The 13,658-nt window shown below is 45.7% G+C and overlaps 1 protein-coding gene across 2 annotated transcripts in view; it reads right to left on the reverse strand.

Moving 5' to 3' along the window:
* Lipg (lipase G, endothelial type) overlaps nucleotides 1-13,658 on the reverse strand; it is a 21,172-nt gene that overhangs the window by 4,048 nt on the left and 3,466 nt on the right. Inside the window, exons 2-8 of one of the 2 annotated variants that reach the window (XM_028783463.1) lie at nucleotides 12,957-13,138; nucleotides 11,171-11,350; nucleotides 9,951-10,062; nucleotides 5,245-5,466; nucleotides 4,132-4,374; nucleotides 3,343-3,463; nucleotides 2,102-2,320 (exon numbers count right to left, since the gene is read on the reverse strand). In XM_028783463.1, the coding sequence (XP_028639296.1) occupies nucleotides 2,102-2,320; nucleotides 3,343-3,463; nucleotides 4,132-4,374; nucleotides 5,245-5,466; nucleotides 9,951-10,062; nucleotides 11,171-11,350; nucleotides 12,957-13,138 (1,279 nt within the window). Of the gene's footprint in view, nucleotides 1-2,101; nucleotides 2,321-3,342; nucleotides 3,464-4,131; nucleotides 4,375-5,244; nucleotides 5,467-9,950; nucleotides 10,063-11,170; nucleotides 12,068-12,956; nucleotides 13,139-13,658 lie in introns of those variants that run through there. The other variant, XM_028783461.1, reaches the window with a different exon arrangement.

Below are 13,658 nucleotides of genomic sequence, written 5' to 3' on the forward strand. Positions count from 1 at the left end.
TGTGTGACTGAAACTGCTCTAGGGTTTTGAAATGATTGGTCAGCCTTCCCACCAGATTCAAGGTCCCTTTAGGACAGAGCTATGAAACATCCACTGACAAGAGCATTTGGAACTCAACTACACACCAAAATCAAAGGTCTGGAGCGGAGCAATTACTCAACAGTTGGGAGCACAGGCTGCACTTAAAGAAGACAGACTTCTGTCCTCAGCACCCAGGTCAAGTGGCTCACAACTACCTGTAATTCCAACCCCAGAGAATTCAATGTTGTCTTCTGGACTCTGGGAGTATCTGCACTCATGTGCAGATACACACATACATACACACACACACACACACACACATAATTTAAAATTTAAATTTTAAATCTTAAAAAAAAAAAGTTCAGCACATGGACAGTCAAAAGCATAAGAAAGAATCAAAGGCCTGCCAATCATCATTTCACAATAGTTTGTGGCTGTACCACAAGAACCTTGGTAATGTGATTACCACACTGATGACTGGCACTATTTGGACATTTCACTCAGATGCTGAGACAGGGGAAAAAAGACATAGTCTAGACCTTTCCTGGGGAGTTTAAGCCTACATGTTTATAAACTTATATATAAAAAAAGATAGCTTATCTCGTTCATGGTCAGAAAATGTGAATTAATACAATGCCATGAGACCTGTTCCCATCTCACAGAACAGAAACAGTGTCCCACTGTGAGCGAGGAAGAGAAGAGGGAAGCTGTCACTCTAGAGCCAAGATTGAAAACTGGTCCAACCACTTTGGAGAGTTAAGTATCAATAAACCACATCTAACATTATTGGATAAATTCCACAGACAACATCTGTATGTTTAAGACCAGCTCATAAAACAGTATGTCCGATTATGGAAAATCTAGACGCATCTAAATCAACTCTATACGCTGCTAATGGGTATAAGTAGAAGTACTAATGGGTGTAAAAACATAAAGGAAGGAAATACATTACCGTTAGTTAATTAATGCAAAACTTTCCTTCTGCTCTGTAAGAAGGGAGGGTGTGAGCAGAGGGAGGGGTACAGAATTGTCTCCAAGTGTTTCTGTGACATTTGACTTGTGAAATCCTATATTTGAAAAATTGCTTGTATTTGTTAGGTCTCAATAATGAGTGATTACTATGTCTGAAATATCTTACTATAATCATTGTGCTTCTGCTACCACACCTGTCAGCGCAGGCTGCACTTAAAGAGTGCAGGGGAGTAGAACAGCCACAATTATGGAGAGCACAGGCTGGGTACTTATAGCTCTCCACTCAAAACATAGCCAATCCCAGGTTCCTAGACCAGAAACTCAAGGAAGGATTCACTCCCTTTCCAGTGTGCCAATTCACTCCCTTTGCTGGCAGCCTGGCCAAGGACAATGGACAGACACTGGAAGAATTATGGAGACAATGCCAGAAGAAAGACAAAGAGGAGGCAGCCAGCTTTCCCCAACCTGAGGCTGATGGTGGTCACTGCAGAGGCGAGAGAAGAAAGCCCTCCTCTGCTGAGGAAGGTCTCTGGGGCTTCACTGCCTTTGAGCCTTCCTTGGCAGAGTCACGGCGCAGTAACAAGAGTTGCCATATAAAGGTCTGAATCTCCCACTATGGCATTCAAAGATGTGAGAGGCTGCCAGCTGGCCCAGCACAGAAAGCTCTCTGCTAGTGGAAATTACAACCCCAAATGTGACTTGGAGCCTCTGGAGGAGACATGACAATGCCCTGAAAAGTGAGCTCTGTGTAGGCAGGTTCTGTGGAAGACATCACCTGTGGACCCAGATGCTCCACCCTGCGCCTCAACTCAGCACACTCAGAGAGCCCTGTCCAGGGAAAGTCCACTTCCTCAAGACTGACACAAGACTTGACACATAGAACAAGCCCTGAACTCCAGACAGCCCTTGCCCATCCCCTGCTCCTGAGGGCTGTGATCAGGACATAAGATGTACAATAGTTTCCAGAAGCCCTTTTCTGGAAATAATTGTCCTTGCACAGTTAGTTGAAGTTTTGCCGGTGCCTCTGCATATTACTTGAGCAAAGAGGAAATGGGGAAGGGCCTGGTGCTCTCCTCTCACGCAGACCAACAAGGACAGGAACACTTACTTTCGCTGGGTTTCCCCAGACTTGACACGAACTCGTCGGATGTACAGCTCCCTTGAGGGGTTGCTGGGTTGAGACAGGTAGCTGCGAAACTCATTCCACAGGTTGTACCAGGAACGGGATATCCTCTCCCAGGTAAGTCTGATCTTCAAGAGATCGCCCAAGTCCTTCTCAGTGTAGACCAGGAAGGTGTTTGTGGCATTCAGCTCAATCTTCTCCACTCTGCAAGGTAGAGAGCAAGGCTTACCTCATTCCACCCCCGCTTGGGAAACTACCCACCTCACACCCTCCGTGTCCCCACTTCACAGGACCATGTACCATGACATGCCCACGGAGCTGAGCTGTACTCCACATGACAGATAACTCTGCCCAAAGAGCCCGACTTCTTATCAAAACCATCCCCGAGCAGCTCTCCCTTTGTGCCACTAACTCCTAAGGGACAGTACCAGGGAATGGCAGCAAACAGAAAACACCAAGTCACCTCCCTAAGGCAAGCATGCTGTCCCTCAGCTCAGAGGCTATGGTCTCACTCTCTCCCTCCCTTCCCCCTCCCTCCTCTCCGAATTTGCATAGGCTGCCTTGCCACCTCAAGCTATCAATTGTAGATAGTCTAGCCTTGTCTTTCAGCAAGACTGGAACCTTACAAGTATGACTCTAGTGGCCTTCCTTCCTTTCTTATTCCTTATGGTTTGTTTGCTGACAAGGTCTCACTGTATTTTTTCAGGTTGGCCTGGAACTCGCAAGTTTCCTGCCACAGCCTTCCAGCTGCTGAGATTACAGGCTGCACCACCACACCCAGCTCTGATATTCCTTCACAATGCCAGCATCACTTGGCAGGAGGATGCTTTGTGAGTGGCGGGAATTTAACCAATCTCTACAGATGTCTACACATCCCTCCCACAGATGACCACTACAGAAGTCCCAGGAATGACATTAGAGTTCAAATCCCCTAAAGCCCCAGGTGTCAGGCGTTGCCTGAGATGAAACAGCAGTTTCTGGGCAGCTGATCCAGCAGTTTCTCACACAGCTGATTCATCTCAGGAGCTTCCCTCCCTGAAACCCTCTGAGTCAAGGACTTGAAAGAGAACACACAGTAGGAGAGAGGAAAGAGAAGATATAGATGCCAGCTCGAACCACCCCGCTCCTCCCCCGGGCAAGCTGACTTGACTCTCCTGCACTTGACAAATCTCAGGCTAACTGGTTCTTCTTCATGAATCAGAGTTGCCCAGAAGTCTCACACTTACATTTCCAAGGGCAGGTTCTGCGAGTCTGCATTGCTACCATACAGGGTAATGTAGAGGGTGGGCTGAATGTCCCCGCTGTTCTTGTAAGAGAACATGTGAACTTTCAGCTGATAATGGTAAACTGCAGAGACAATAAGAGAGACCCCTGTGAGCCTTGCTTGCAGCTCCAGAGTCATACAGCACACTGAATGTTAGAGACAAACATCCTGCTGGGCCAGGCTAGTCTCAGCCTGGCTCTGGTCAGGCTAGTCTCAGCCTGGCTCTGGTCTTGCTCTGCCTGAAAGGGTAAGAAATCGCTGAAGAAGTACCCTGATCTTGGCAGTCAGATGTTCAGAGATTTGGAGCTATTGATTTCCTACTGTGTGACACTGGATTAAGGACCAAGGTGTAAAACCTCTGAGTCTCAAGGTCTTCCCATATAAAATGCTGTTTTACAAACTATTGTAAACAGGTTATAAAAGAAGAAAATATTGTTTCAACTATCTGTGTACATTGTTTCACATCTGCTGAACATGAACATGCTTTGAAAAACTAAACACGAGGTAGAATTTTTAAGATGTTGATACCGATGATTATGGGGTAGTGTTTATATCACAAAAGGGTCCATACCCTGGGTTTCTATGGAGCCACTTTACTAGGGCATCCATAATGTGATCTGACTTTTGCAATAACTTGCTATAGCTAAGTAGACCACAGCTCCCCTGGGCTGCTACTACACGCTCTGCTCTGCAAGAAAGTATAAAAGAAGAAAAAGGCTAAGGAGCACTTGGGAGCCGGAAGGTAAGTTACCTCTGAAAGGCATGCCAGCCCGAGTTTTTAAATACATTTTGCTATTCCTCTTCTTTCTCATTTTCTTGGCATTGTAGCCAATGTTATTACAACGGTTCTTCCGGCAGCTGAGGCAGATCCCCTTTTTGAAGCGGCTAGAGTTTGTGCACTGGAAGGCAAAGCTCGGCTTGTCCTGATTCACCAGAGAATCGACAAAGAGGTGTACAGCTCGCTCGTGCTCACATTTCACCATCTCTGAGACCGCTGAGGAAACACGGGACAGAGAACACGTTGGATGAACCACCACTCAGTCAGTAATCAATATATACTCATCAGTGGTGGTTAGGTTTGTTAAGGCCAGCAGTGTGCAATTCTTAACTTAGGCTCAGTGGTATTCCAACCAAGCTCCTACTAAGATACAGAGGAACTGAAGACCATTGCAACCCTAACTGTCCACTCTGTGAGAGAAGGCAAACAGTATTTACTCCAAGAAATAGAAGAGAGTTCGTACACTAAGAGTGATCTGGATCCTGCAGGACTCGTGTTTGAAGGAATGGGCATCAACAGAAGGCTATCCACCAGGAGTGGTGGCACATTCCTTTATTCCCAACACTCCAAGGCAGAAAGATAGGAGAACCTCTGTGAGTTTGAGGCCAGCCTACTCTACATAGCAAGCTCCAGTACAACAGAGACTACATAGAGATCTAGTCTCAGAAAAAAAAAACACAACCAACAAATCAGAGGGGGGGGGGGGGAGAGCAGCTCTATGGTAGAATCACTGTCTGAGTAGAAATACCAGACATAAATGCTGGGCATGCTGACACATATTTCTAACTCAGAAGGCAGTGGGCGGCAGACCTCTGTAAGTTTGAATCCAACCTGGCCTACATTTCAAGTCCCAGGCCAGCCAGGGTTACATAATGAGACTCTGTCTCAAGGAAACAAAGGAAATTAATCAATAACAACTGCGATTTGTTAGCAGGTGAGTGTTGTTAACAGGCGAGCAGTGTGCCTCCCCACTATGGGACAAGACAGGAGTGATGAACTGAACTCTGTTAGCCCCACTAACAGCTCTGGCTGACTCACAAAATGGATAGAGTGAATCCAACACGAGACAGATACATAGAGACTCACTTCCAGATGCAAAAGATCCGATGACATCATCGAATCCACAGCCTGGCTGGAAGTCACCACCATTGGGATAGATGTCAATGTGACCCACAGGCATCCGAATTCCAATGCTCAAGCCAAAGGACAGCGTGTAGGTGTGCAAGACATCCACAAAGTCTGCATCGTCCGGGGACAGCCTCCTGTTGATGTCCACCCCTTCAAACATGGGTCCAGCGGGATCCAGACCTGCAGCAGAGAAAGCCAAAGTGAACTTAGTCAGAAGCACCAAGGCGCTGAGTCCTGACGTAGAGCCCAAGTATGCTGAATGGAGATGCTCTCTAAGCCCAGTAGCCAAATCCTGATGCAGCCAGCCTGGAAAAAAATAGGAACCCATATGTGATTGATCAAGATCCCAGCACCAGATCTGCATCCTATAAATAATCAGAGAATCAGCTTTTCTTTTTTTCCTGAAGCCCCCCGCATATCCCAGTGCCTCAGCCAACCTGATAAACTAACCACAAGGTTTACCCTGCTGTCAGTTCTGGGGGAGCACAGGGAATAAATAAAAACTACATCAGTTCTAGAATACACTCAGCCCCTGACCCAAGCCATCCACCCATCCTAGACATTTGGCCCTAGGCACCTTCCACAGCAGAACTCTCTCTGCCCTGGATTGGTTGCCTTGTATTTGGACTCATTCTTGTCCTTCCTAGGGCAGGTTGGGGCCCAGGCCCAGGGATGGCTGAGCAGAAAAAATCATCTCTAAAACTCAACACAGTGAGAAACTAAAAGCCAGGACCTCACTATGCTGGTAAAAAAGACTCTTTGCCTCTCCACCCTCTGTGTTGAACATGAAAGATGCTCGACTCGGGAAGCTGGTTTTCCCACTCTGGGCTGCTCAGATCATATGAAGAAACTTGCTGAAAACTGAGTCTGCCATGTAGCTCTTAAAAAAAACAAACAAACAAAAACAAAAAACAAAACAAAACAAAAAACCAAAAAACCCTGGAAAGACAGCCAAGCAAGCAAGTAGTTATCTGCATGCAGATGTATCAGGAGAGCATATGGGGAGGAAACTGGTCAAGAGTTCACAACAGGGTGAGACTTAACACTGTCTTCTCATTCTGAACTATACAAACATAGCAACATTGTTTTCTTTAAAAAAAAAAAAAAACAATGAATGTGACCCCCCCACACACACAAGCATAAGTGTAGATTTCTGATTTCCTGGTCCCCAGAGAGTTCAATGGGTAGGGCTGGCATACAACCCCCAAAAATGTAGACTGCTCTCCAGATGACCCTAAAAGTCAGAGGCTTGTGGACCAGACACTGAGAATTTTCCCTATTGTTCAGGATCACATATGGAGTAGAACCTTGGGCCTCGATTTATGCAGCTCATGTAAAAAACTAAGAGATTAAGAACGTGTCTGTATTTTTTATTATCAAGCTGTAATTGTACGAACTGAATTTGTCCAAAACGGGAAGGCTCATTGCTCTACAGATGAAAAAAAAAAAAGTGGAAAGAGTTAAGCAATAAGATTATGGGCCCTATTTTATCCTGAACAATGACCCCGGGGAAGTGCTTTTGTCACCGAGAAACATTTGATTGATTTCAGAAGAAATGTTTGTTTATGGCACTCGTGGGTAGGAGAAGTAGCAACATCTACTGAGGACAGGCCAGAGAATGCTGATAAACATCCTAAAATGTGCCACATGGCCCTGACACACACACATACAATATACACATATGCATACACATGTACCCCAAGTCTCCATGGGCCTCACATAACAGCACTTCCCAGACTAAGAGACCCTAGTCTAGAGACACCAATGCCTGGGGGTGATATGGCCAAAAACCCACGACATTTGTTTTGTGTTGTTTATTTTGATTTGGTTTTTCTAAGACAAAAGCCTAGGGAGCTGGCAGAATGCTAATCAGTGTCACATGCAAACCCCCACCCCCACCTCTCTGCAGCAGGGAACTGGCCTCTGTCCAGCCGAATGCCCCACACTCTTGTAGAGCTCACTGTGTAAACCACACTGGTCTTGAACTCGGAGATCTACCTGCTTCTGCTGGGATAAAAGCAAGTGTCATAACACCCAGCAAATCCATGTCTTGGAAAGAGGCAATCGGTAATGGAACCATGTTCTCCAGATCCAGGACAAGGAGATAGTGAGTTCACTGGACACACATGAGAAGGTAACCTTAGGACAGGCAGAGCTGCTTTCTAGACTGAACAGACTCACGGCTCATGGAAAGGTGTAGAGGCTAAAACCAAAAAGTTAGGGGTTTGGATGATTTTATGGGCTACCCCCAGCAGAAAGGGATCCCAGGCTACTTAGGGCTCAACCCTAGCCCAGGACCAAAAGAAAGATGGCATTAAAATGTGCCCTTCCAGGATAGTCCACAATGTCCTATTTGATAGGCTGCAAGGCCACAGTATAACACAGAAGTGGCTCCCTGCCTCTCACCATGTGCACCGAAGGGGAAAAGAGAGAAGAAGAACATTATGCCTCACAACCAATACGAGAGAGGGGCTCTTTGCTTGGTGCAAACAAAGGTCCCCACCAGACAGCCAACTCCATGGAAACGAAGCTGGGCTGGAGGAATGCCGACAGCTGAGGGGGCCTCACAGGCCAGTGTGGGGCCTTCACCTACCCAGACTGAGCCAGCTCCCTGCTCGGACCATGTGACACACATCCCTGGCCCACAAGCTAAGGCGGGAAGTGACATGATCTGGGATTTTTTTATTATTATTATATATTTTATCTATATTTTTAGATAGTAGCTAAGGGCAGGCCCTGCAACCTAGTAACCTGGCCTGAATCCCAGATCTGCTACTAAATATTGTGCAAGATATTGGGCTCATTGTTTAATCACCCGGTCCTCCTTCCCCCATCTGTGAAAGCTGCAAGGTTACTGTGTGGCTTAGAGATATCATGGAGGAAGAATCATATGTTTGAAGATTGGACATTATACAGCGTCTATCCTATAGCGTGCCCAGGATGCACACATACCTTGGTCATACTCTTAAAGGAATCTACCTGCTTGGCTCTTGCTGATTCAGTTAGGAATGCATGACCTCTTCCCTCTGCACCACAGATTGCTGTCTGAAGCTGTAGAAGGTCAAACTCCTGCAAAACCCACACCCTCGAGCCAAGCAAGCCTGGGATTCAAATCTCTTATAGGCCCCGAGCTAAGGACATCCGTGGTCTTTGCCCAGTGGTATCACTGCCCTGAGAACCACACACAAGCTGTGGTCTCTAACCTCTTATCACTCACGTCTACATGAGAAGAGAAGAGACAGGCTATCGCCCTCAGATACTTACACCCGTGTGCGGCATCAACTGGACAGAGGCCCAGCCCCTGCTCCACAGAGAGGCTGGAGGGAAGGGCCTGCTCTCCAGACATGAGAGCTGCTGCATGTGGCACTGATGAACACCCTGCCAGCTCCCCAGCTGGCCACAGACAAGAGGCCTTCTCCTCAGCAGCTACCACCCAAACAAGCAAAAAGAACTGGGAAGCTCTCTTGCTAGCCCTATCTTCTGTCTGAGGGAAAAGCAAAAATCTTTGGTTTGTCCTTGTTACCAAGGACACATCGGGCCTTGATCCTGGTAGAGACCACATGTGTGCTGCAGTTTGCCTCCGGCTGACCTGGCTCTGGCCACACAATCGTGGTCTCCTTTGGACAGTTCAAGCCCCAGCTAGGGATGAAAGCCTGCGAAGGAATGCTGGCAGGAGAAAAAGGTCAGGGCGACAAATTTACCAACAATGTTAGTGTGGAGGAAGCTCTTGTGTACCTGACAGATGGCCCCCCAAAAACTGGATAAAGGATCTTTGACATTTTCCCTAATCATTGAGTCATTTAGTCCAAGTTCAAGCATTAAAAATTCAATTTTCAATACAGAAAAAAAATCATTTTCTATTGAGTACCTGGATACCAGTATCAGAAAAGTCTCTTTAATTACAAAACTCAATGCACAGATAACTGTCACTGATAAACAACCTTAACACTGAAACGAAGGTGTCAGCTGACAAGATTCAAAGTAGACTCTACCACCCGCTCCTTTCTCAACTCTCTGGAATCTCAAGGGTGGAAACCAAATCCAAACACTCAGAAGCTTGGAAGCCAGCTCAGGGCCCTTTGGCTCCTGCTCTGTAGCTCTTGGCTATCTGGCCCTGAGCAGGTTGTCACATCTCTGCCTGTTTCCTCACCACGGACTAGACCAGAGGTTTCCAAGCTATGTTCCCTATTATCAAGGACCTTGGTAGTTCCCCACCTTGAATTTCTCCCAGGAAGGAGAAAGTCAGAAAGACATGGCTAACACAACTCATATATATACATATATACACACATATATACACACATATATACAGATACACATACTTATACAAATATAGATACATATATGCATATATACTTATATTTATATATACATATATCCACATATGTAGATACATATATACATATATATTTATATATATATACATATATACACACACAAACATAGATATATATATTTATATATACATACATATATACACACACAAATATATATATACATATATATTTATATATACATACATATATACACATAGATACATATATACATATATTTTTACATATGCACACATATACATACACACATATATTTTTATATATACATATATACACACACATACACACACATACACACACACACACACAAGCGGTGGAAGCGGATCTTACCAGTGATCCTGCCCACTGTTCCATTCACAAAGTTGCCAGCGTATCCAGCCACGTGTGCTCCAAGGCTGTAGCCAATCAAGTGAACATTTCCAAGAGAAAATTCTTCCTTTTCCTGCAGAAAACCATCAAAGAGTAGAAGCTAAAGAGTGTAATCCTGAGGCTCCAGGGTTAACAATTCAACAAGTCCATTGTGATCAAAGAAGGGTTGTGGAGTCCTAAAACTCTCTGCAGCTTTACTAGTGTTTCTGGCAGGCAATATGGATGGTCCAGCAGGGCAGAGGCTTCTAAAGGACTTGGTGTGGTTTGAAACCCAGGCAGTAGGGTGGAAGATATAACTACAGGTGACATGCCTGACCTTCCTCTGCAAGCAAAGAATGGCTTCCTTTCTTTGGGGCAGAATTTACAGGACACAGATGTATCAGTGTAGAGATAAAAGATACCATACCTACTGCAGACCAAAATGCCAGCTATGACTGCAGTGACCTGCAACCTGCCTGTATCCCTCGGCTTTGACCGCTACTCTGCCCCCAAGAGCTTCTGACTGCTCACCTTAAAGCTACCTGGTCTCCTATGTACAGTGTCCCCTTCCAGAGTACTCATCTTGGTTGGGGGAATGCTGAGGTGCGGTTCTGACCTGTGGCTCAGAAAACACTCTCTAAAGCTTGTCAGAGCAAAGAATTGCCGCTTACAATTCTTACCCAGGATGCTGCCAGGACTCATAAGACTCGCAGGTGAGAGGAGAACCAGGCTGGAAATGCTCTATCCCTGTTAAGTCTACCAGTCTCAGGCTAGCGGTTAGCTTATAAACAGTAAATTAAGACCTCAAGATCTGTTTTGCACACACTATTTCAAACAATGCAGTGGCTGATCTACTTGAAGCAGCCCCCTTGCCATCCCATAGCACAGCCACCCTCCAAAGCCAAGAGCATCCATCTTCCCTGACTCCTGGCCTCTCTCAAGTGCCCTGAGGGCATCGGCTTCTAAGATCAAGAACTCATCGCCCGCAAGCATTTTTTTTATATAGCAAAAAAAAAAGATAACAGAAGAATCCAAAGATCTATGAATAATTAAAAGGCTCTGATGTGGACTTTGAGATAGTTTGTGCAGTGCTTTAATTTAGCAAACTGTAACGCTAAAGATTTTGATCATAATCGAAGTTTGCAGTAACAACGTGTGCTCTGCATTTCCTAAGGAGATGCCACCCTTTCATCTCTGCTTACCTTCAGCCAGTCAAGCATCCCAGCTATTCTCTGCCCCACCACCCTGGTGTTATTGACTGCATCCGTGTACAGCTGGTGAGCCAGGGGCAGCCAGTCAACTACCACTACGTTAGCATCTTTCTCTCTCGTCTGCAGGGCTGATACAAGCTTATACAGCCAGGTTTCAAACATACCACTCATCTGCAAAGAGAACAGAGTGGTTATTTTCCTGTTCATTCTCCTTCTGGACTTCAGACATCCCATGATCCTCGCCACATCTGATCCTTCACATAGGCAACCAAGGAAAGGAGGACTTGAACATGTGCAAGTCAGCCAAAGGCAGAAAGGCTTGATGCTTCTCCCCCTCCTCTGCTTTTCGTATCCCCAGTTTCCCATCACAATGTTCACAGGCGCTGTGCTGTGGTCTACTGTGCTATTCTCTCTTACATAGGTATTGGTAGTGATGGATAATGACGTGATGTTAGTCTGAATCCCTCCCTCTGTCAGGCAAGTAGCCTGGTCCATCCTTCAAAGAGCTGGAAAAGGTTGCCTAGGAGAATTAGCTCCTCCCTCTGAGATGCTGGGAGGTACTGTCACACAAGTTAACAAATGATTCCTTCCCACAACCCATCTCTGCCATCCTCTTGACCCCAGAGTAAGAAAAATCCACCCCTGGAATCCCAAATTAGAACTCAGAACGCATTTTTCCCACAGAAGCAACATTATACATGGTGACTAGAAGCAGTTATAAACCTATCCACACGTACATTATCAAATAAATAGATTTTCTGTGCTTAGCCTGGGAACCCAAACACTATTTACAACTTCCTTCTATGGGAAACTACCATTCCAAGTTCCAAACACATTACAAAAGAACTTTCTGGAATGCTCCCCATTTGTAAGCTGCAGGCGGTTAGTATTTGCATTTTGATAGGAGGACCTTAGAGAAATTCAAATGTGAGATTCCACTCGTGTCCCAAGGGATGAAGACAGACAGACAGACAGGCCCTCAGTCTTCTCTTCATTCACTTTATAGGAAAGTAGACTCCTACCCTCCCAACTCCCAAGTCCGACCTCAACTGTTGACAGTAGATCTAAAGACCCAGCAAGAATGTAACGGATATGAATTTCTCATCATTAAGCGGAAGAACGTCCCCTCCCAATTAGTCTAGGCAGAAACCTGTTCACTTAATAGTGCCCTTTTCCTACAGACTGTCATTATATGAATGAACAAATCCCTTGCTGGCCAAGAGTTTCTGAAGCTGAGTGTTAAAGCTCTTTTTTGTTGAAGTTTGTCATGGGCCTTTCAATGGAAATTGCTCAGCTAGGGCACATAAAGAGCCCAGTGCCTTTAAACGGGGCCATCTCTATGCAAACAGGAGGGCAGCATGCCAAGAGAAGCCAGCCAACCAGGCCAGCTGGCCCCTCCAATTCTCTGAGCCAGTTACTTGCTTCAGTTCAGCCCTGCTCTTGGAGTAGGATGGGCCCCCTCCAGGCAGTGGTTGGCCAATGTAATTAAGCATAATTAGCACTCCTTCATAGCTGGGGGAGCTGGGCTGCCAGCCTCAAGAGAACCACTTTCTGAAAGTCCATGGCATGCCAGCCCTAAATGCCACCCTGCTGAGTCCAGATTACCCCCTCTGAGAAGCGCCCATTACATTCTTCACAGCTGTCCGAAATACAAGCAGCCCACAAGGAAAGAGGGGGAGAGGGTTTGGAATCTGGAAGCACCACTATTCTTTTTAATTGACCAAAACAAAAGAAATCAAAACTTATATAAAGCTGCAGAGCCCCCTCCTGGGCTCACCGTCCATCCATGAATGATGAAGAAGGTTTTGGCTGTCATGTTGAAGCCACAGTTTTCTAAGAGTTTGCTGTCACCAAGGGAGAGATTACACCCTTCATGCTCTGGGTCCTTAGAAGTGCGGATGTTAAAAGCCACAGAGGGTTTGGCAGTAGCGGGCACTCCAGCAGGCTTATGCTGTTCATCTGGAGAGAAAGAACAGGGTAAATACTTCTGATGATTAGAGTAGTGAGTTCGAGTCCAATCTTGAGCAAATTCCTTTTCATTTGGGTTTTACTTTTTACACCTACTGAGAAATTCCTCTTTGCCTCCTAAGGGTATCTGAAGTTATTATAAATCCAATATCTCAATTATCTTCAGTGAGTATTAATTAGTCATTTGAACTAAATTCTGTGGCTCAGAAGTAAGCAGCTGCCTATCTGACTTTTCTTTATCTTTCCCTACAAACTTACTTTCCCTTCCTTTCCTCCCTCAAATTCCTACCTTTGGAGTGTGGGTTCTCTTTTCCTGGAATACGTAAGATCAGTCAAGTCAAGAATTTAGAAATTTTCAGATTAAAAATAAAATCTTTATGGCCAGGCACAATGATGTGTGCCTGTACTACCAGCACTCCAGAGGCAGAGCTAGAGACTGAGTTCCAGGTATGTGGGAATTTATCCTCATCCATTCTCCCTCCCTCTCCCTCTCCCTCTCCCTCTCCCTCTC

The sequence above is a fragment of the Grammomys surdaster genome, unplaced genomic scaffold (genome assembly GCF_004785775.1).
Source record: "Grammomys surdaster isolate TR1022 unplaced genomic scaffold, NIH_TR_1.0 1130, whole genome shotgun sequence".
Taxonomy (NCBI): domain Eukaryota; kingdom Metazoa; phylum Chordata; class Mammalia; order Rodentia; family Muridae; genus Grammomys; species Grammomys surdaster.